The sequence below is a fragment of the Manis pentadactyla genome, chromosome 3, assembly GCF_030020395.1.
Source record: "Manis pentadactyla isolate mManPen7 chromosome 3, mManPen7.hap1, whole genome shotgun sequence".
Taxonomy (NCBI): domain Eukaryota; kingdom Metazoa; phylum Chordata; class Mammalia; order Pholidota; family Manidae; genus Manis; species Manis pentadactyla.
Window position 1 is genome coordinate 2,463,268 of NC_080021.1, and position 23,933 is coordinate 2,487,200.

Sequence of the window (23,933 nt, forward strand, 5' to 3'; positions counted from 1 at the left end):
CAGAGAAGCTTGCAACCAATCCCGTTTTCCTCTTTACTTATTAGTTGTTTATATTAGAATATATTAGAATCATCTCTAGCCATTATGTAGGACCCTGACATTCTGGCCACTTTAACTATTTTTAACATAATGTTTATATGACCTGCATCAAATGTTCTCTGAGGCACAATATGTGCCCGTATCACTATGACTTGCAGCCATTTTGGGGTGAACCCAGTTCATACAGACCAGGATTCTAAGGCCAAGCTTATTTGTGGGTCAGAATAGACGAGAAAGCACCCTCTCCCTCCCACCCCCGACAATTCAGTCCTGAAGCCACTGGGTGGGCAGAGCCAGGCAGCACATGAGCAGGGGACAGGGCAGAGGGGACGATGCCAGAGAGGGGACGCAGGGCCCAGGCGGGCGTGAGAGCTGCCCCTGCGGAGGGAGGGGGGTCCATGGCAACTACTCACACACGGGGGGATTGGCCAGCTAAGTAACTATGCCAAGGAGAAAGGCAGACACGCTTCCCACTGTCTGAGAAGGGGGGTTACAGATGCGAGAAGCTGGAGGAGCCCGGGGGCGAGGGTTGGAACCGCAGGCCTCAGTACACAGTCACGGTTCGCGGACATGTGAAGAGCTACAGAACCAAACACAGACATAGGCACACGTGTGCAGAACGTACATCAGGAATAGATGCTGGCTGGTGCTGTCCTGAGGGCAGAACACCCACAGTGATGGGCACTCCGACCCTCAGCAAAGTCCTGGTCTCCTGCAAGGGACTGGGGCTCCTTGAGGAACAGCCGACGGCAGGGCCGGGAGCAGCGCGAGCAGAAGGTAAGCCCAGAGCATCTTCTGTGCCAAAAAAGGGGCAAGGACTCAGAGAATGGGGGGCAATGACAAAGGACACAGGAGCCAGCGTGAAGGGCCTCCCACCAGCCAACTCGGGGACAACTTGAGTATCAGAAAAATGGTGAAAACAGGTTAAAGTGAGCAAACTTATCCGTGCATGAAAAGTCATCCCAAATAAAAACACAGGCCGTTATCAGCACCAGCAGAGGTGCGTAAGCACCCCTGGCCAGAAAGTGTCAACTCCAAGGAAGACAAAACGCAGCTCACAGAATAAAGCATGTGCTCATCTCTCGGCGGTGCTGAAGGCGACGCTGCCTGACAGGGGAGGGCGGGCAGTGGCCTGTCGTGTCGCGACAGAGAAGCCTCATGGTCAGTTCGCCACAGGCCAAGCCTTCTGTCTGGGGTGAGGAGGGAGGGGCCACTGCCCTGGCCCTTGCTGGCTGCCCCCTGACATGCCCGCCCCACTGTCCCATGCCCAACAGCCCCTGCGTTCTGCTATAGGGGAACCACACATGCTCCCCTCAGCCACAGGGCTGGGGGCTGGCTCAGACCCAGGCCCAAAGCCCCAGCAGAGAAGCGGACAGCCAGGAGGCCTCTGAAAGAAGGGGGTGGCATCTTCCTTCCACAGGCATCACAAAAGGTGCCTCCCCTTCTCCTGGACACCATGCATGGAGGAGCGGGTGCCACCCGGCCCCGCCTGGAGCCCAACACTACACCTCGCCGCAGAGGACAGAGCTGCAGACGGAGAGGACCGAGGCACAGTGAGGCTGTCCGGGCCTGCTTCCATCCCGGCCAGATTACTCCCCTGGACTTGTCAGGTACATGTGCCAGAAATTCCCTTTGGCCTAAGAGAGCCTGGGTCAGGTGTTCTGCCAGCTGCTAGACAAAGACTTCCAATGGATACATCTATTCATTTTCCAACACGCATGACACCTACAGAGACAAGGAGCTCTTCGGGAAGTTCTCAGGGAGAGACCCAAGGTGTCAATGGGACGTATTAACCAAGTTCCCAAAGTGCTGCTGAAAGAAGACATGGCAGACCTTGCTGGCTGGCTGCCACAGCACCAGTCTCTGACTACCCTTTCCCTTGCCCACCTACATACAGACTGGGACAGCTAAACACTTGTTTCTCAGCCTCTTTCACAACTAGAGGTAGCCGCGAGACACACTCCTGGTCCACGAGACTAGGGCAGAAGCCCACCGTGAATCTGTCGGGAACATGTTTGCTTCCCTAGTGAACAGAAGGTAGGCATCCCTGGCCCTGTCTCTTCTCCCTATCTTGGATACAGATGTGCTCTCTGGAGCTGCAGCAGCCATCTCATAACCATGAGGTGAAGATAGAATTGCAGAGAGGCCACCTATTTCTAGATTCTTAATAAATGAGAAAAATAACCACTTATTGCCTACCCACTGTTACATTTTTTGCTCTTTGTAGCTGAAATAATTTGTAATTTATACAGAAGATATAGTTTCTACCTGGGTGGCTTTAGGAAAAGACTTGAACTAAACCTTGAAAAATGGCTAAGGGTGATCAGGCAGAGTAAGGGAGGCAAAGGCATTTCTAGCAGAAGACGAAGGAATAAATCCCACGCACTCTGCCTACTCTACGTGTTTCTACAAGGGTGTGCAGGCCTGGCAGGACCAGAGGGATAGAGGCCGACAGCTGTCACACTCCAGCAGGGCATCCCACCTGACAATGGGCAGTCTGGTGAAGGGCACCGGAGGCAAGACGAGGCCGTCTGGGAGAGTGATGGGCTCCGCTGTCCCAGGACACTTGGAAGTGTAGTTCTCTAGGCTTTGAGTCACATCTTTCTTTTCTAAAGAAAAAATAAAAATAAAATAAAGGTTAATTAAACAAAAGTAAAAGTGGGGGGCTTTTGTTTTATCAAGCAAAAATAAAGTTCTTAACCCAATCTAGGAGAGTCCATTGAGTCCAACCAAAATACAGGGGCGGTGGTCATCAGAGATGAAGAGAAAGAGGAAGCTTTAGTCAGTTCGTCTGAACGGTCACTAGCAGCTGCTCCATTTCAGGCTATATGAATGAAAGTGACTGTCTTCCAGAAGATTTAATTTCCCAAGAGAAGAAATCCTTACCAAATTCCAAGGAGGTCAGCAGGACGGAAGAACTGGAGAATCAGTATATTTTATCACTTAACAAATGTTTCTCCACCAATTACTAGGTACCAAGGAAAATGAGAGGCCCTGTCTGCAAGGAGTTTATCGTCAATCTGTATAACAGATATTTAAGGGAATCATTACAAGGCAACATTTTTGACAGAGACATTAAGGTTGTGAGATGAGACTGTTTTCTCCACCCCATCCCCATCCCTTTGACTAGGAAGGAGGGTAAGAGGATGCAGTTAATAAAAAAATGTTTGCATAGTGTCTCTGCTGTGCTCTAAGCACATGCTCCCAGCCTGTGACGCCAGCATTCCAGAGCTCAGGAGCATGTCACACGCTCTAAAACAAGTAACTCAGGAAGGCAGCCCCCACCCCAGCCATACCACCTGTTTTGCAAGTGAAAGAGCTGAGAACAAGTGACTTAAAGGGCTTGTCAAAGATCCTGCATTTGGTCCTAAGCCCGTGGGCTGCTCACTCTTCTCCGCAGAAGAATTAGGCAAGCAGGAATTAGGGTGGGGGTTGCGAAGGGAATTCACTCCTGGCACCTACTTTCTCTGCCATTGCTGACGGGAAAACAGAGGTCTGGTGGCAGTGGTAACAGAGGGATACACCAGGGGGTGAGACCCAGAGCAATGGATCAACCCAGGCTCAAATGAATGGCTTGGTCTTTCCCTGCCTGCTGTGTGACCACAGGAGGGGAAGTCACGCACCCTTTCTGAGCCTTCCCTTCCCATCTAGAGATTTAAGGATGGGGTGAGACCATGCATCACACACTGTCTGGTGGGCAGGAGCACTGAGCCAAGTGCAGAATGACAACTGCACCGCCGTCCCACGGCCGCACTGAGGACACATGAGAAAGGCAGCAGAGTGAAGGGCCCCTGCGGAACGCCCGGTGCTCCCACCGAGACTGGCGACCGCAAACCACAGACATCCAGGCAAGGTCTTCACTGACCTCAGGCTTGGGTGTTAACTGGCAAACTGCCAGCCCTGGGATTTTGTTCTAAGCATCCTTTAGGGAGCGGGAAGGCAGGAGAGCAACCAGCCCTATGTGGGGCACAACACAGTGATGTTAATCGGCAGCATGAACAACTTGCTTTACAGAATCAAATCATCTTCGATTCACAGATGATAAACCTCCCAAAGGGCTCCTGCTGATAATCTGTAAATGACCTAATTTGCCTAATGTCAGGTAGAGCACTCGAGGCTTGCATATCTTGTCAGTTGCGTCGGGCCTTCTCAGGAAACCCTACCAAAGATAAAGAGGGAGGCAGTGAGTGGGATGCCAAAGGCCCCTGGTAAGTCGCCCAGAAGGAAGAGTACCAGTCACTTGGCTGAGCCACACACGGCTCTCTAGAGAGACGCTCACGCGCACCCCGTCACAGGGGAGGCACGGAGGCTGCAGGCTCTGCTGCTTGAGGCTCCGCTGCATTGAAGCCTGCAGTGTTTGTGCTTTGGGCCTTTGCTCATGACCTGGTCAGGTGCCCACGGAAGAACTTCCCATGTGGAATGTAAGCCCGGCTGTGCACATTCTCAGAGCTCGGTGGAAGCCAGGTGAAGGGGCAGACATGTCACTATTCACTCCCTTGCCTTGACCGTAGCAGGGCCCAGCTCTCCAGCTGTGCCTGCCGGCCTGGGTGCCCTGCCCTCCCTCAGATGGAACATGAGTCTGCTGAGGGGAAGGGGGACAGCCACCTGCTTCAGGAGCAGAGGAGATGTGGGGCCATCACCCACTCAGAAGATGACTACCAGCGAATTGTCCTGGCTTTACTTCTCTCTTCACACTCACATCCTGGGAACTTCGCCTTCGGAGCTTGTGCAGGGCCCACGAATGAGGACTGCTTCTCAGCTTCCCCACCACCTGGCCACCTCACCATCATTTCATTGGTGTTGCTAGAGTCAGGGGCTTATGCGGAATAGTTGGTGTGGTCCATTCATTAGAGAATTCCCACCAACCTTTCTTTAAATGGATTTGAGCATCTGCTACACATGTCTGCCCACACCTATTATTTTAACAAGGATTACAAAATGGTAATTTTCATTCTCTCATTTCTCTGTACTTACTACCTAGAATTTGTCTGTAAGGAGGATTTCTTCCTTATCAACCATTTGGTTACCCTAAAATACAGATGATACAAACAGGAGGGTTAACAAATGGTCGAGTCTTTCTCTGTACTTACTGGAGTAGAGAACTGCCTCCAGTGATGACCAGTGAACTGGATATTAATTCGTATCATTATGACCTGATGGATTTTTACATATTTGGTATTTCAACTGGTTGCCATCACATTCTTCCTGATGTTCAAACTGGTCCATTGTTGGCCTTCCGGGGGGTTCCTGTGTCCCTTGGATAAGAGGCCCCATTACTCAGCCACAGCTCGTTGTCTTTCTGGCTCGCTTCCAGCCCCAGATCTAGAATCAAATCATTTCTCCAAGAAGCTCTGGCCCTGTCAGTTGGAAAGGCTGCTCAGAGATCAGAATCTGGAGAGGAGGTGGGCCACTGCTACTAGATTCTCACTCTCTCAATCTTGACAAAGGACAGTTCAACTTACAAAATTTTGTAAGTAGTGAGACTGTAATTGATACTTTAAATTTTATTTAAGGTTTAGCAGCTAAAAATAAAGATTGGACTACAAGCTCCTTAAAGAGAGAAAGTCTTGTCATCTTTCTTGTCTTTCCCCCTAATTTGTCAAGAGTGCTTAGGAGACAGAGGGAATTAGGAACTATGTGCTGGTTGGCTGGCCTCCTTTACTCAAAGAGGTAGGGAAAAGTCATTCTCTGCTCATGGATCAAGTAATAAAATACGTACACATTCTGTCCATGCAGTGCAGGGCAGCAGCCACCGCATCCCCAGAAGCCAGCCAGAACAGTCGGCCCAGGCCCTCCACTGTCCTTGTTCACCTCCAAGCAGTGGGGACTGCAAAGTGGCTCTGGGAGCCCCTGTCCACACTGTGACCCTCACTGGGATCAGACTTCCTGCAGGAAACCCTCAACTGTGGCGTGGAATCCCCCAGGATCCCTACCTCCACCAGCAAGCACTGCAGCAAGACAGTGGCCTCCCCCACCACTACTACTTATCTCACTTCTTCTTCACTTATCAAGTTATGTTTCCCTCTCTTTCCTTAACCTGCCCTGAATTTGTTTGTTCACGCGTGCATCCACTCAGCTTTCATCAAACGTGTACGTGTCTGGAGCGCTGTGCACCAGTCACACAGAAGCACTGCAGCCTCTACTTCTGGGGTCCCAAGTTGAAAGAAAACACGACGTCAAAATATAACATTATAACCTGTCATCGTGACTCAGCAGAGGCAGGATCAAAGCCTGGGAGAAGAGCGCATGGAATGCCTAATTGTGCCAAAGGCGGCTTATAGAAGCAGCAACATCTGGTCTTTGTCAAGGGCTATAGGACTCGGAAAACAAAAATTGGAGGTCCTGCTACATTAAAATGGGCACAGGATGAGTAACAACATATCATTATAAAAAATCATATAAATGACAAAACTTGATGGAGTGGCTGCCCAAGACAGGTACCAGAGGGCACTGGCTAAGTTGACAACGTGTGTGTACACCTAGAGGGCTGACTGGCACAGGCAGCCCAGGGGATCTGGACGGAAAACTGCAAAGGGGAAGACGACGTGGCTGCGGTTGAGGAAGACAGCGCTGGCTTTGCAGTACATCGACTGCCAACTACTTTGCACATGTCTTAAACGTGTGCCCTTCTGTGTAAAATAGGACACTTCAGAGACTGTGAGGAAGGTCACGATTGAAAACAGAGGGTGAATATGAGATTGCTGGGCAGGAAAGGAAGGCTCCCTGTCCAGGGGAGGAATGGAGAAATGCTGGGGAACAACAAAGAACGGGGTAAGCACAGGAGTCACTTGCAATAATAAAATGCACTCCATCTCATTTTCAGTGGTGACCAGCCCTGTGTCAGCACAAACAAGGCAAATAGCTGTGGTCACCACCCCCTGTCACATGTATGACATGAACCAAACACTGTATTAGGCTCTTCAGCCTCTAAAATCTTTAAGGCAAGAGTTCTGCTATATGGCAGAACTTTGATTTTCTTTTTTATCCGAAATAGGTATGGAATACCATCACACATAATTCCTGCCCAAAAAGAGGGAAAAGGAATTATTATCCCCCTTTTAAAGATAACAAACATTAGCTAAGGGACAATCTGGGAAATCTGATTGTGGATTAGTGTTAAATACTACTGAAAGTAATTATTAGGTTTTTTGTTGTTGTTCAAGTTTAACTTTATTGAATTTGCAGAAGCATTCTACAGTAATACATTTTTAAAAAATCACATAGCACTTAGTAGGTACATGTATACATGTACATTTCAGAAGACAAATAACAAGTAAAATTACTCCAAGAAAGCTACAGAGATGGACACATATAGTCTAAGAATATAATAATGGCTAGGAGTACCCAAGGGGCCATATTTTGCTTATACTTACTACTACTACTACTTTCCATAAAAATACAAAACAAAAAACAAAAAACCCAAATGTTTCTACAGGTAACTTGTCTTACAACTTACAACAAGAAATGAAAACAGACGTTAATATACAGCTTTATATAGACACATAGACATTGGGGTATTTCTTAGGACTTTTTAAGAAAAAGCTAGTAACTCAAATTTGCTTTTATAATTTAGATTAAGCCTAATCATCCATGAACTATGACATACTTCGAAAGTGTTACTTAAAAATCAAGAAAAAAAGCCCATCTTTCCATTGTCTAGTTCATCTGACAGACTACAGTGACGGCGAGAAAGCACTGTCCCAGAACTGACCTAGAGCAATATTTCTCAAAGTTTTGTCCATGAACTGTTTGCTGCCAGTCCATGAAGCGCTTGCACCAGATGTCCATCAGCATACTGTTTTATCAATAAAATTTTAACACAAAAATAAACCTTGTCATTGACCTAAAATATCGCTAGGTTCAAATTCTGGAGCATGCTTATTTTGTCTGTTGACCAGTAAGTTTGAAGACAGGTACTTTAAGTTGCACAGATATAAGTATTATGAATGATACTGCAGACAGAAGTAAAAAACAAAAGTAAGAAAACGAGAAAAAAATGTAGATGAGTTTTTGAAAGTGAAAGGATATTTACTAGTATTTAAAACTGAAGTCTCTATACTCTAGTTAATGGAATTTTTCTAATTTTGAAGAGTTATAAAATCTTAAGTAAAACAGGAAAAGATGTGATCTAGAAAACTTTAAATTCTATCAGGCTTTCTATCTGTGCAACTTTTTAAAAAAAAGTAGTTTACACAGGCTATTATTTGTAGACTGTAATTTGCTGGGTAGGAGCTTGAAATTAGCCCAATCTGGACACTAGAAAGACTTTCAAGGAAAATTTTCACAAAAAGGCACTTGGGATTCCTAGAAAAGCTTCTAAGTCTCCCATATTAAAGATAAAATGTATGTATTTACTCTTGACTTTATTAGTGTTTATTGCCACGCTTTTTAATTACTTTGTATACTTCTCCTCTGAATAATGTTTCACCTTTAAAGGGAATAACAGCCGTTTTCTTCTTAGAAGCTGGACTGATTTTGCAATCCTTTAGCCAGAGATATCGGCGACCTAAAGTAGAAGATCCCATGGTATGTGCAGCCACCTTTACTTCATCAAACGCAGCTTCCCAAAGAAATGAAGCTGCATCATGTGTTTTGCTCAGAATCCCAAGTACCTGGTGCAAACAACTAGGATCTGAGCTAAGAATCTGTGCAGCCCGACTAATGCCTGCTTGCACAGCCCGAGCTACAAAGGCATATGCCCTACAAAGTGCTGAGTCCAGCTGTTCATCACAAGACTCAGTGGAAGATGCCTGGGTACTTGCAGGTGGAGTGGCTTCAGAAATGAACCCCAGGATTTCATCACCTACTTTTGGAACTGATAATGTCTGTGTTGCCTCTCTGGAAGAAACTGGATATTTGCATGCCAATGAAGGCAGCTGCCTATCAATTTGCTGCCACTCCTCTTCAATAATTTTTAAAATAGATCCATGGAAGGGAAAATATATCTCTGAGGCATCTATTTTATCAGGCTGTGATTGCTTAGGCATTTCTATGCCTAAGGTAGTGAGTGAGTGAGAGACGACAGTTTTGGCTGAAGAAGACATCAGTTCAGATCCAGGTACATTTTGAAATGCTACAGAGGAACCTGTATCCTTTTCCCCCACCAACTTTTCACTGAGCTTAGGAAATGTTCGTGGAGGAGACAGGGTTTCAGTTTCCTGAAAATCAGATTGACCAATTCTCTTCCAGATGTTTTCTACATCCAGTGGGGGTGTAGAGTTAGAAGCCCCAGGCACACTACCTACCCCACCCTGGACCAGCAGAGAATTAACAATCTCTGATTGCCTGAGCAAGTGGTGGAGAAATTACTTGTGATCTCTCAGACTCTTCTAGTGCTTTCCTCTCACTGGAGAGAGCTGACTGATCTGAAACATGGGACCTTTTATTGCGTAATGGTTGAATTCCACTTTTCTCTCCACAGTAAGTATTTTCTACTGTGTCTTTATAGCAAGTGGCGGTGGTTTCTTTAGTCAGTGAAGAAGAAGCTGCAGCAGAGACCAACCTGGCAGTGAGTTCATGCTGAGAAGATGTCGAAGAACTTTTCTCTAAACATCTATTATGGCTAGATTTGGAGGCAATGAACAAATTCTCTCCAGAGGCTAACTTCTGAAAATGCTCTCTGCCAGGCAAAGGTGTGGCAATACGAGGTTCCCTAGGTGGATCTCCCTCAGAGGCATGTACTTTCTTAGCTGCCTGTTGTTCAGTCCTGCCCAAAGGAGGACGGGTGGAGATTTCAGAAAAGAAATATCCTGAAAAAATCCACCAGTGGGAGTAGTTGGAAGTTCAGAAAAAGGAACAAAATCCCTAGAGGACTTCACTTTCTTGTGTTCTTTCTTCTTTCCTTCTTCGTTGTCACTGTATCTGTCAGTCATTACTTCCATTCTGTCTTGTATTTTCTGCTGAAGAAGAAATAGATGGCAAAGGAGTAGACGATCTTGAGTCTGTTCCTTGTTCCCTCAGTTTCAACAACGTTTTCTCATATAGCTTCCTGGCTGTTCCCGCAACAGGACCAGGATTCACTCCGTATTTCACCAGCTGACCCAGGAGGCCGTCATCAGTGGGCTCTGCTACATCTACATCATCTTTATCTTCTAGTCTGGGTTTATCACTTTTCTCTGTGGCTTTCTCATCCAATTCTGAAAACTTTATTATGGTAACATTGTATTGCTAGTAGTTTCGGGGTGACCCCAGTTCGGGCTTTTCGCAACAGCGTGGAAGACCCCCATCCAAATACCCACCTAATTATTAGTTTTTAAGTAAAATATTAACATTGTGGTTTTATTTAAAAAGTCCTTTTTTTAGCAATGCATACAAAAGAATGAAGGTGTGAAATGAAATGACATCTCTGGGATTTTCCTACAATTCTTATAACTCAGCAAATAAAAAAAGCAAGAGACGTGTAAAAATCTTGATAACCACTAAAACTGGATGACTGATTTATGGAGATTCATTTTGGTATTCTTTGTACCTTTATGTTTGAAATTGCTTCATAGCAAAAATATTTAATGAGCTTGGGGAAGTGAAATGTGCCAAAGGTCACAGAGGAACAGAGTTGGGGTTCAGGCCTGAGGTGACTGAGTCTTCCTGTCCCCGTGGATTAGGCCTGACCACGGACACCGGTGTCAGGATAACATAAACAAAAGAGCCAGAGGCCTTGGGGGCTGCTGGCCTCTGCTCCACACGCCAACGTGGAATGAAGCTTGTGATGAATTTGAACCTTCTCATAAGAATATGATTTGATCAGAGGGAAGGGATGATTCCCTAATTTATTTCACTAAAAATCAATTGCCTTAGTCTGGTCCAGCTGCTGAAACAAAATACCAGACTGGCAGTTTAAACAAACATTTCTCTCTCACCATTCTAGAAGCTGGGAAGTCCAAGTTCAAGGGGCCAGGAGATCCAGGCCCTGGCAAAGCCCACTGCCTGCTTCGCAGATGCCCATTCTCACAGTGCGCCCAACAGGCACAAGCACAGAGAGAGAAAGAGCTCTCATGTCCCTTCCTCTTCTTGTAAGGGCACTAATCCCACCACAGGGCCCCACCTTCACAAACTGAAACATGCCTAATTACCTCCCAAAGACTGTGCCTCCAAATATAATCACTATGGGGGAATGTGAAGGAGGGACCCAAACACTCAGCCCACAGCATCACAATATCTTGTTCTATTTTGATCAGAACATCCAATGATTATTTCAAACTAGAGCACCTAATACCCTTGAGAGTTATTTTTTCCACCCCAGAAATTAAAGAAATCATGCAAACAGAACATTTTTAATGAAAATCTAGCTACCAGCTAACTATACTTTCCTTATAGAAGCAGAAAATATGATCACCAAAACTTTTGGTCATAAAAAACTCACAGGCCATTTGCCACTTCAAGGGTTGACACTGACGTGAGACCCAGAACATCGCAATTACACAGCTTATCTATTCTTATTTCTTCTAAGTAATAATCTTAGACAACCATGCTTGTGTTAAGTCAGTTATGGTATTCTATACAGGAGAGACTAGAAGAGAAAGAAGTACATCTTTTCTTCCAAATCTGAAAGAAAAAAAACAATATAGAGGAAAACGTAGAGGGATGGCCTGATGCAGTCTGACACTACTTTCAGAATCGATTCTGACACTTAAATAAAAATCAGTCAGCCTTTGAATTGCATTCATATAAATAATTGTTCTTTCAATAATATAATCCTGAGATTTCTTAGGAGGTTCCCAGTAAGGAGGCCCCCTTTGTCCACCTAGTTTCTGCATAAGGTGAAAACAAAACAAAGAGAAAAGATAAAGGCTAAAATACCATCTTCACCACTGAACAGACCACGTTGAAGGACATGGTTCTTAGAAAGCACACTCCCTCGCTGACACCAAGAATTGGGCAGATGGACCTTCCTACCCAGACGCGAGCTGTGCTGAGCTGAGCAGGCCACCCCCCAGCCCAGCCAAGGTAGGCCTCAGCCAGCTCCCAGCATGGAAGTCACCAAGCCAGCCTACACACTCTCACCGTTCCCAGAGGCCTTTGTGGAGCATGTGGTGTGCTGCGGGCCCAGCAAGAGAGCTGAGAGGACCCCCTCACCCCAGGCACTCAGAACCTTCCCCAGAGGCGAGCAGCTGCCCACTTTCTGGGCACACAGGACAGCTGAGAGGTGCCCTGAGATGTAACGAGCTTCCTCCAAGCATAGGGCACAGGCCTGCCCAGGTTGGGGCAGGGAAACGGGAGGGACCCCTTCCTCCAAGACCATGGCCATCAGAGGCCAGCAGCAGAGCAGAGGAGCAAAACACAATCCCTCCGAGGCACCAGGGACCTTCACGGAGCACAAGGCTCTGGCCTACAGCAGTCCAGGCTGCAGAAGAGCCCCCAGAGTGCAGAAAGCCAGGGACGCGGCGGGCGGGAGATGAACGAGAGCTCCCTTCAGCCCATGGACCCAGCGGCCAGGCTTCACATGGAGAGACACGGCCTACGGGAGCAGGGCGGGCAGCAGGCAGGGGGCCTCTCCTGCGCCCAGACCCCGAGACCTCCCGCACCTCTGGACGCCAGGAGCAGCGGCGAGCCACGACAAAGCCTACAGCCAGCTCGCCTCCAGGTCAGACGGGCAAAGCCTCCATGCCGACCGGGCAGCCTTTTCCTGGGGGGGATATGGATCGCCCCGCTCTGCGCTGCTCCGTTAGGCACCAAGCACTCGGAGGGGAGGGGGTGCTGTATCATGCGATGAGAGACTACACTAAAGACGCACGCCTTAAACACTACAGCAAGTACCTTTAAAAAAGAGATTTGGCTTTAAAAGTCAATAGAGAAGACAAAATAGAAAACAGAAAATTTTTTTTCTCCCAAATAAAGGCAGAAAAGGAGAGAAAGAATAAAACACAGATGAGACAAACAGAAAACAAACATCAAGAAGGCAGACTTCAACCATCCATACAAACACCTGATAAAGCACAGGACCCGACCACAGGCACATCACATTCTTGAAACACTCCTCAAATATGAAAACACGGAAGCAAAATAAAAGGATGGGGAAAAAATACATACCACATAAGAAATAAGCAATAAATAAGACATGCCACACAAACAATGAATCTCGTGTGGCAGTATTAATATCAAAGGATATTTCAGTGTATGCAAAGGGATAAATAGGCACATTTCATAATGAAAAAAAGAGTTCATCAAAAAAATATAATAATGCTAAGTGTGTGTGTACTTGGTAACAGACTTTCAAAATACAGGAAGCAAACCTGAACTTTCCATATAATGCCCAACATTTAATTTTAACATGAGCAGGCATACTAATTAATAGGACCAATTAAAAAAAACATAAAAGAGGTAGGCCCAGAGGATATAAAGATATTGGTGTCATCAAACACAAACTCTGAAATAACTAATTCATATGGTTTTTAAGAAAGATAACAAGATGGAGACTTTCACTGTTGAACTGACACTTATAAAAAAGAATCAAACAGGAGTTCTAGGAATAAAAGATAAATTAGGAGATCAATGTATGGGTGTCACAGCAGACAGTACAAAGCTGAAATACAGGTCAGCAAAGACACTATCATATTTATGTCTTCTCATCCTTTTTAATGACAAGTTAGGTAGGAACACCTAACCAATACCCCTTTTTCATCAAAGAACTGCTGTTTTCAGGTCCAATCCAGAATATCAGGCACACCTCAGAGATACAGCAGGTTCATTCTGGACCACAATAGGGCGAACATCATGATAAAGCGAGTCAAATGAATTTTTTGGTTTCCCAGTGCATATAAACATTATGTTTGCTTTATCTTATAGTCTATTAAGTGTGCAATAGCACTATGTCTAACAAAAAAAAAAGAAAACCCATGACTGAATTTAAGAGTATTTTATTGCTAAAAAATATTTTCTTGCAAAAAATCATGTGAGCTTTCAGCAAGTCAATCACAGCTCAATAATGAAAAAGTTTGAAATATGTGGGAGTTATCAATGTGACACAGAGACCACAAGTGAGCAGATGGTGCTGGGAAAACAGTGCCGGTAGACTTGCTCGGTGCACGGTTGCCACAAACCTTCAGTTTGTAAACAATATCTGCAAAGCACGGTAATATGAGCTGTGCCTGCATAGTTTCAAATGTTCTGTAACATGCTAGATGGACTTTAAAGGTTATACATGAAAAAAAATGAGCCCAAATTAACTCTTGAGCAAAGAAATAAACCAATGAGAAAATTGCTACAATCCTTATATTCAGTGGAAACTCAAAAACTCTCCAGCTGGATAGAAGAATAACATGGCTAAGACTCTATACTGACTGCTTATGTCCTTGGTTACCCTTTGTATACTCATAATATGAAATGTAATTACTTCATAAGTTATTAAAATTGCTTATAAAAATCTAAAATAATGTCAACACCTTTGACCTGAAATTTAGTTCGCTGGGTTAATTTGAAGGAATAAAGTTGTCATGGTAAATTTAAATCAGATATATAGAAAACTGTTACCTTAGAAACTTTTAAAACCCTTCGCTTTTGTGATATGGGTTCATCAATACTTCCCAGACCTTCTCACTTCAAAAACAGGGTCTCATAGATAAAATTAAAACCAATGTGCTATTTTAAAGATCCAAGTAATTTATCTATTTTACATATTAACTGGTGTTCCTGAGATTAAGGTCTGTCATTTTAACATTTTTACATTGTAAGTAATAGGAACATAACTGAAAATGGCTTAAAAATAAAGGGATTCTTTATTCATTGAAATGTGAGTCCAGAGCAAGATCAGGCTTCAGGGCTGGCCTGACTCAGGTGCTCAGTAGCATCACTGAAGTTTCTTATTCTCAGCTTCACTTTAAGAGGTATTAGCCTTTCCTCATGGACATAGACAGCTGCCAACAACTCCCAGAACATGTGTGCCCATGCATGCCCATGATGTGTGTGTGTTAAAGAGGCCAGGTTAGTTCAGGCAGCTTTCTCAAACAAGCTCTAAAACTTCTTTCTCAAGAGCACCAAGCAAGGCTGACCTTCTGCCTTACCCACCAAGTTGTCATTTGCCCATTTCCAGAGACCACCACTCCACTGGTTAGGTTAGGATGTAGATTCCCCTGAAGCACATGGACCATTAAGAGAGATGCAATGATACACAGATATAAAATATAAATCATGGTGGTTTCTAACAAGTGGGGACTAACGTGGGAAGGCACCTAAAGACCACTACAGCCACTGCCCTGCTGGGAGGCGACCCCCAGTGACTCCCCTGGGTGCTCAGCTCTGTCATTTTTGGGTTTGAGATTCAGAGGCAGGCCACATAAAGTACAGGTGGCCAGTTGCCTCATAAGCAGCAGTGGTCAAGAGACACTTCATCACCATGTCCAGGTGACCCACTGTGCCTGCCCCCAACCTCCATTAATCAATTAATTTTGATTAATGACTACCAAGCTTCAATTTGAGATGCCCTGACATCCCTGGCAAAGGACCCCTGACATGCTGTCTCAAAAACTTATTCTCTTCATTCAAATAGACAAACATCATTAATGACAACTTTAAAATGTGCGTGACTTACTTTCTCCTTTGGTCATAAAAAGAAACATAACAGAGTGACACAGAAGACAAGCATGTGGCCCTGCACACTGCTGTGGGGATGTAAAATGGTACAGCCACTGAGGAAGACGGTATGATGCTTCCTCAATAAGTGAAGCGCAGAGTTACCATGTGACACAGAAACCCCGCTTCCAGGTGTACACCCCAAAGCAGTGTCAGCAGGGACTCAGATACCTGTGCACTGTGTTCAAGGCAGCATGACTTACAACAACCCAGATGTAGAAGCAACCCAAGTGTCTATCAGCAGATGAATAAGCAACATGTAGTCTATACACAGTGTAACATTACTCAGCCTTTAAAAAGGAAGGAAAATCTGACACATGCTACAACATGGATGGACCTTGAGGTATTATACTCAGTGAGGTAATCCAGACACAAAAAGACAAATACTGTATGATCCCACTTACATGAGGGATTCCATTTATAAAAGGAGTCAGGTTCATAGACACAGAAAGAAGAGCAGAGGTTACCAGAGGCTGTGGGGTAGGGAGATGGGAGTTATTGATTAATGGAGACTGAGCTTCTATTTGAGATGATGAACAGTTCTAGAAATGGATACTGCTGATGATTTCACAACAATAAGAATGTACTCCATGGTACTAAACTATACATCTAAAATAATTAAATTTTATATTATGCATAATTTTTCATAATAAAAAAGAATCAATGAAAATCTTAATACTGTGTGCCAAGCGTGGTATTAGATCTACAGATACAAGATGCTTAGACATGATCAGAGACGCCACAATCCAACCTATCTACTTGTCACTTATGAGGTGCAGGACAAAGAATTTGCTGTTTGACTGGACTCAGGAGCTGAAGAGGAAGCAAGACACAAGCATGGCACCAAGAGGAGGTGCGGTGGACACCAGCTGAAAGACACCCATGGACCATGAGGGAATGGAAGAGCACGGAGAGGCTCATCTGCTCCAGAGGCAGCGGTGGGCACGTCGGGTCCCAGGTGCACAGGGAAACCTGGAAGGTCAAGGAGGCCCAAAAACTGCGGGATGGCGACGCGGAGAGCAGACTGAGAACACGGTCAAATCCTAAGTGCCGCAAAAATCAGCAAAGATGACATTTCCTAGGTAAAGTGTGACAATGAAAAACGAAAAACTGAAGGTCTGTGGACAACATCCTGGGGAACAGAGGTCAGGAACAGTGAGGAAAGGAAGAACTAGTAAATGAGGCTGAGGAGAAACAAAGCTACAAGTCTGGGATGAGACTCAAGAGACCAAAAGATGGACTTTTCAGGGGAGAAATGAGGGTGATTGTGATAGAAGGGTCAGTCAGGATGCAGACCAACCCATCACCACAAGTGGGAGGCCGTGGTCCTTTGTCGTCTTCAAAATAACCTTTAGTGGTACAGGAACCCAACAGCAACTTAAGAATTCAATGGAGAAAAATATGGCAGCGTGAGAAGTGAGACAGAAACCTCCTCCCAAAACCACATACAATATGAAAATATAGCAAATACACCTAATCCTGAAAGAGCGACAGGAAAGAAGATGCGACAGACTGCCTACATTTGGGAAAAGAGAAGACCTCCTGGAAAAGGGTAGAGGAGCAAAGCCGCAATCTGGTGGGACCCAACCCACCCCACCCCAGCTCACTGGCAGGAGGGAGAGAAATGGAGCAGGGAGCAGGGGGAAGCCTAGGACTGCTGACACGCTTCCCTGGAGATCTGCTCTGGGAGCACAAAACTACAGTACATGGTGCTCTGGAGATTAGCATGGGGTTGGGAAGCTCAGACAGGCAGAATACTTGGAGAGACTGAGATTCTAGCCACTTGTGGAAAACAGGATTCATATCTGGCTGCTCTGGGACAAAAGAAAGACAGGCAGGCTGAGAGACTTCCTAACAGCAAGAGGGCTGCTAAAGGGGAAAGGACTGCACAGAGCTTAACACTCAGGAAAAAGGACAGGTGGACAAAATTTTCTGGGCGCACTCTGTCCAGAAGGTTGGAAACTTTCAAGAGCTTCAGGCACTCCAGCCCCTCAGCTGGCTATACAGCTCCAAGGCTCCCAACTGTGACACGCAGCCCACTAAGCCTTCCTCCCTGCCAGTCCACACTGGTTCACAAACTGGCAGTCCCTGCCCTGGCATCAGGACAGCCAGAGGGAAGCCACACCTATGGCAGCTACAAGTGCAAAGCAGAGAGACTTACACCTGTGCAATCAGCCCACTGCTTCTGACAGTGGAGACAGGCACAGCAGCCGGGAAGCAGGAAACAGCTTTCCCCCCGCCCCAGACACCAGTGCCACTCCCCTGCGAACCCCCAACATTGCTCCGGGGGTTGAGCAGCTATAGAGAGTAGAGCTTCTGGGCACTACAGGGCACCACATATAAATATGAAATGTCAAAGGAACCTAGCTCAAACCAAAATCCTACAAATACCAGAAAAAGGCCCAAGTGAAACTGAACTGATCAATCTTCCTGAAAGAAATTTCACAATAAAAATCATAAACATGATCGTGGAGGTTAAAAAAATGTTCAAAAATTGGGGATCAACAGAGGTGAGGCTTAGAACCTCACCCCCCATGTTTTGAGAGAAATCTTCTGCATCCGTGGATGTTTTGTTGCCCTTGTCTAGCTTGGATTAATACTTAGCCTATAGGCACAGACCTGATCATCTGCATTTGCTCTCTTACAGCACTAAACTATGTTTTCTACCTTTATCTTGCATCTACCTACCACTTCAGCATTTTATTAAAAATAATAGTAATAATAATAAGGGAGAAATGTCGGATTCACATATAAGTCAAGTATAAAAATCAAATGAATATTCATATCTGACCTGATTGTTTGTAGTTCATAATGCATGATCAAAACTGAAAGTTTCTGTGATATGACTGCCCTTGCACTGTTCACCAAGTAAGAACTTGTTCACCATGTAAAAACTTGTTCGTTGTGCTTCAGAAGATCGGAGACTGATGAGAATTAGGCTTGGGGTGGATTAATGATTGTGCATTGAGTCCCCTGTACAGAATTTTATTGTTGTTAACTGTTAACAACCATTTGATCAATAAATATGAGAGATGCCCTCTCAAAAAAGAAAAAAAAGAAGGACTTGTGGCTGGGATTGAATAAAACTTTCTAAGACACACACACACAAAAAAAATGTTCAAGAACACAGCGATGAATTCCAGATGGAGATTTAATCATTAAAGAATGCAATATCTGAAATGAAAAATATAATTTGGAGGAATTAAAAAGCAGACAGACACAGTGGAGGGGATGGTAAATGGAACAGAAATTAGAAAAGAGGAATTCAAAGAAGCTGAAGCACAGAAAAAAAGGATCTCTAGGAATGAAACAATATTGAGAGAACTGTGTGGCCAATCCAAACAGAACAATATTGACATTATAGGGGTACCAGAAGAAGAGAGAGAAAAAGAGATAGAAAGTATCTTTGAGGAGGTAATTGCTGAAAACTTCCCCAATCTGGGGAAGGAGATAGACTCTCAGGCCATGGAGGTGCTCAGATTTCCCAACACAAGGGACCCAAGGAAGACAACACAAAGACATATAATAATTAAAATGACAAAGATCAAGGATAAAGACAGAGTATTAAAGAAGCCAGAGAGAGAAAAAAGATGACCTACAGAGGATAGCCCATCAGGTTATGTCAGACTTCTCAGCAGAAACAGTACAGGTCAGAAGGGAGTGGTGTGATATATTTAATGCAATGAAACAGAAGGGCCTCGAACCAAGAATACTCTACCCAGCAAGATTATCATTTAAAGTTGTAGCAGGGAATAAACAAATTCCAGCTAACCAAAACTGAGGGAACTTACCTCCCACAAACAATCTCTACAGTGTATTTGGAGGGACTGATATAGATGGAAGTGCTCCTAAGGCTAAATAGCTGTCACCAGAGAAAATAAAACCACAGTAAAGGAAGTAGACCAATTCATTACCAAGCAAATGCAAAATTAATCAATTACCCCGAAAGTCAGTCAAGGGATACACAAAGAGTACAGAATATGACACCTAGTATATGAAGAATGGAGGAGGAAGAGAACGAAGGGAGGGGGAAAAAAAGAGCCTTTAGATTGTGTTTGAAATAGCATACTAAGTGAGTTAAGTCAGACTGTTAGATACTAAAGAAGCTACCCTTGAATCTTTTGTAACCATGAATCTAAAGTGTACAATGGCAATAAGTACATATCTACTGATAATAACCCTAAATGTAAATGGTCTGAATGCACCAATCAAAAGACCTAGAGTTACAGAATGGATAAAATAACAAGAGACATCTATATGCTGCCTACAAGGGACTCACTTCAAATCCAAAGACAGACACAGAGTAAAAGTGAAGGGATGGAGGGGGATCTCACTCCCCAACTTCAAGCTCTACTACAAAGCCACAGTAATCAAGACAATTTGGTACTGGCACAAGAACAGACCCATAGACCAATGGAACAGACTAGAGAGCCCAGATATAAACTCAAGCATATATGGTCAATTAATATATGATAAAGGAGCAATGGACATACAATGGGGAAATGACAGCCTCTTCAACAGATGGTGCTGGCAAAACTGGACAGCTACATGTAGGAGAATGAAACTGGATCACTGTCTAACCCCATAAACAAAAGTAAATTTGAAATGGATCAAAGACTTGAACTTAAGTCACGAAACCATAAAAGTCTTAGAAAAAAACATAGGCAAAAATCTCTTGGACATAAACATGAGCGACTTCTTCATGAACATATATCCCTGGGCAAGGGAAACAAAAGCAAAAATGAACAAGTGGGACTATATCAAGCTGAAAAGCTTCTGTACAGCAAAGGGCACCATCAATAGAACAAAAAGGTACCCTACAGTATGGGAGAATATATTCATAAATGACAGATCTGATAAAGGGTTGACATTCAAAATATATAAAGAGCTCATGTACCTCAACAAACAAAAAGCAAATAATCCAATTAAGAAATGGGCAGAGGATCTGAACAGACACTTCTCCAAAGAAGAAATTCAGATGGCCAACGGACACATGAAAAGATGCTCCACATCACTAGTCATCAGAGAAATGCAAATTAAAACCACAATAAGATATCACCTCACACCAGTAAGGATGGCCACCATCCAAAACACAAGCAACAACGAATGTTAGCAAGGATTTGGAGAAAGGGGAACCATCCTACACTGCTGGTGGGAATGTAAATTAGTTCAACCATTGTGACAGGCAGTATGGAGGTTCCTCAAAACACTAAAAATAGACATACCATTTGACCCAGGAATTCCACTTCTAGGAATTTACCCTAAGAATGCAGCACTCCAGTTTGAAAAAGACAGACGCATCCCTATGTTTATCACAGCACTATTTATAATAGCCAATAAATGGAAGCAACCTAAATGTCCATCAGTAGATGAATGGATAAAGAAGATGTGGTACATACACACAATGGAATACTATTCAGCCATAAGAAGAAAACAAACCCTACCATTTGCAACAACATGGATGGAGCTGGAGGGTATTATGCTCAGTGAAATAAGCCAGGTGGAGAAGGACAAGTACCAAATGATTTCACTCATCTGTGGAGTATAAGAACAAAGGAAAACTGAAGGAACAAAACAGCAGCAGAATCACAGAACCCAAGAATGGACTAACAGTTACCAAAGGGAAAGGAACTAGGGAGGATGGGTGAGAAGGGAGGGATAAGGGCAGGGAAAAAGAAAAAAAAAGTGAAGGGATGGAAAAAGATATTTCATGCAACTAATAGGGAGAAAAATGCAGACATTGCAGTACCTGTATCACACAAAATAGACTTCAAAACAAAGAAAGCAACAAAGAGATAAAGAAGGACATTACATAATGATAAAGGGGTCAGTCCAACAAAAGGATATAACCGTTATAAATATCTATGTACCAAACAAAGGAGCACATACATATGTGAAACATATACTAACAGAATTAAAGGCGGAAATAGAATGCAAGGAATTCATTTTAGGATATATCAACATACCACTCACTACAAAGGACAGATCAACCAGACAGAAAATAAGTAAGGAGAGGCAGTGAACAATACATTAGTACAGACAGATCTAACAGACATCTACAGAACACTCCACCCAAAAGCAGCAGGATACACATTCTTCTCAAGTGCAAAGGAACATTTTTGAGAATAGATCATATACTAGGTCACAAAAAGAGCCTCAGTAAATTCAGAAGGATTGAAATTGTACCAACCAGCTTCTCAGACCACAAAGGTAGGAAACTAGAAATAAATTATACAAAGAAAACAAAAGCACCCACAAACACATGGAAGTTTAACAACATGCTCCTAAATAATCAATGGATCAATAATCGAATAAAACGAGAGATCAAGCAATATATGCAGACAAATGAAAACAACAACTCAACAATGAAAAATCTGTGGGACGCAGTGAAGGCCGTGCTAAGAGGAAGTATACTGCAATACAGGCCCACCTCAGGAAAGAAGAACAAGCCCATATGAATAGTCTAAACTCACAATTAATGAAACTAGCAAAAGAAGAACATATGAGGCCCAAAGTCACTAGAAGGAGGGATATAATATTAGAGTAGAAATAAATAAAATTGAGAAGAATAAAACAATAGAAAGAATCAATGAAAACAGGAGCTGGTTCTCTGAGAAAATAAACATAATAGATAAACCCCTAGCCAGACTTATCAAGAAAAAAAGAGAATCTACACACATAAACAGAATCAGAAATGAGAAAGGAAAAATCACTACGGACACCACAGAAATCCAAAGAATTATGAGAGAATACTCTGAAAAATTATATGCTGACAAACTGGATAACCTAGAAGAAATGGACAACTTTCTAGAAAAATACAACCTTCCAAGGCTGACCAAGAAAGAAACAGAAAATCTGAACAGACCAATGCCCAGCAACAAAATTGAACTGGTAATCAAAAAACTACCCAAGAACAAAACACCTGGTCCAGATGGCTTCACTGCTGAATTTTATAAAACGTTAGTGAAGACCTAATACCCATCCTCCTTAAAGTTTTTGAAAAAGGAGAAGAGGAGGAAATACTTCCAAACTCATTCTAAGAGGCCAGCATCACTCTAAATATACCAATCACTCATTATACCAAAACCAAGCAAAGACACCACAAAAAAAGAAAACTAAAGACTAATATCCCTGATGAACACAGATGCAAAAATACTCAACAAAATATTAGCAAACCAAATTCAAAAATACATCAAAAAGATCATCCACATGATCAAGTAGGATTTATTCCAGGGATGCAAGGATGGTATAGTATTCGAAAATCCATCAACATCATCCACCACATCCACAAAAAGAACAACAAAAATCATACAATCATCTCCATAGATCCTGAAAAAGCATTTGACAAAATTCAACATTCTTCATGATAAAAACTCACAACAAAATGGGTATAGAGGGTAAGTACCTCAACATAATAAAGGCCATATATGATAAACCCACAGCCAACATCATACTGAACAGCCAAAAGCTGTTTCCTTTAAGACTGGAAACAAGACAAGGATGCCCACTCTCCCCATTTTATTCAACATAATACTGGAGGTCCTAGCCACAGTAATCAGACAAAACAAACAAATAAAAGGCATCTAGATTGGCAAGGAAGAAGTTAAAGTGCCACTGCTTGCAGATGACATGATATTGTACAAAAAAATCCTGAAGAATTCACCCCAAAACTACTAGAACTAATAACTGAATTCAGCAAGTTGCAAGTTGCAGGATACAAAATTAATGCACAGAAATCTGTTGTATTCCTATATACTAACAATGAACTAGCAAAAAGAGAAATCAGGAAAACAATTCCATTCACAATTGCATCTAAAAGAATAAAATACCTAGGAATAAACCTAACCAAGGAACTAAAAGACCTATACTCTGAAAACTACAAGACACTCATGAGAGAAATTAAAGAAGATACCAGTAAATGGAAACACATCCCATGCTCATGGATAGGAAGAATTAATATTGTCAAAATGGCCATCCTGCCTAAAGCAATCTACAGATTCAATGCAATTCCTATCAAAATACCAACAGCATTCTTCAACAAACTAGAGCAAATAGTTCTAAAATTCATATGGAACCACAAAATACCCCAAAAAAACCAAAGCAATCTTGAGAAGGAAGAATAAAGCTGCAGGGATTATGCTCCCCAACTTCAAGTGCTACTACAAAGCTACAATAAGACAATTTGGTCCTTATTGTAAAACTGGCCCAAGAACATACCCACAGACCAAAAGAACAGCCTAGAGAGCCCAGATATAAACCCAATCATATATGGTCAATTAATACATGATAAAGTAGCCATGGATATACAATGGGGAAAAGACAGCCTTTTC

General features: G+C 43.5%; 2 protein-coding genes across 10 annotated transcripts in view; both read right to left on the reverse strand.

Moving 5' to 3' along the window:
- The window catches only part of TRAPPC9 (trafficking protein particle complex subunit 9), a 615,203-nt gene that overhangs the window by 473,541 nt on the left and 117,729 nt on the right, over positions 1-23,933 (reverse strand). For all 9 annotated transcript variants that reach the window (XM_057497647.1, XM_057497644.1, XM_057497645.1 and 6 more), the window contains one exon: positions 2,522-2,648. In XM_057497647.1, coding sequence (XP_057353630.1) covers positions 2,522-2,648 — 127 coding nt within the window. The remainder of the gene's footprint in view (positions 1-2,521; positions 2,649-23,933) is intronic.
- On the reverse strand, positions 7,192-11,871 carry LOC118930359 (lamina-associated polypeptide 2-like). Its single transcript, XM_057499427.1, is given in 5 exon segments — positions 7,192-9,312; positions 9,314-9,776; positions 9,779-9,906; positions 9,908-10,206; positions 11,836-11,871. Coding segments are annotated over 5 exon segments (1,833 nt in total). The 3' UTR covers positions 7,192-8,405.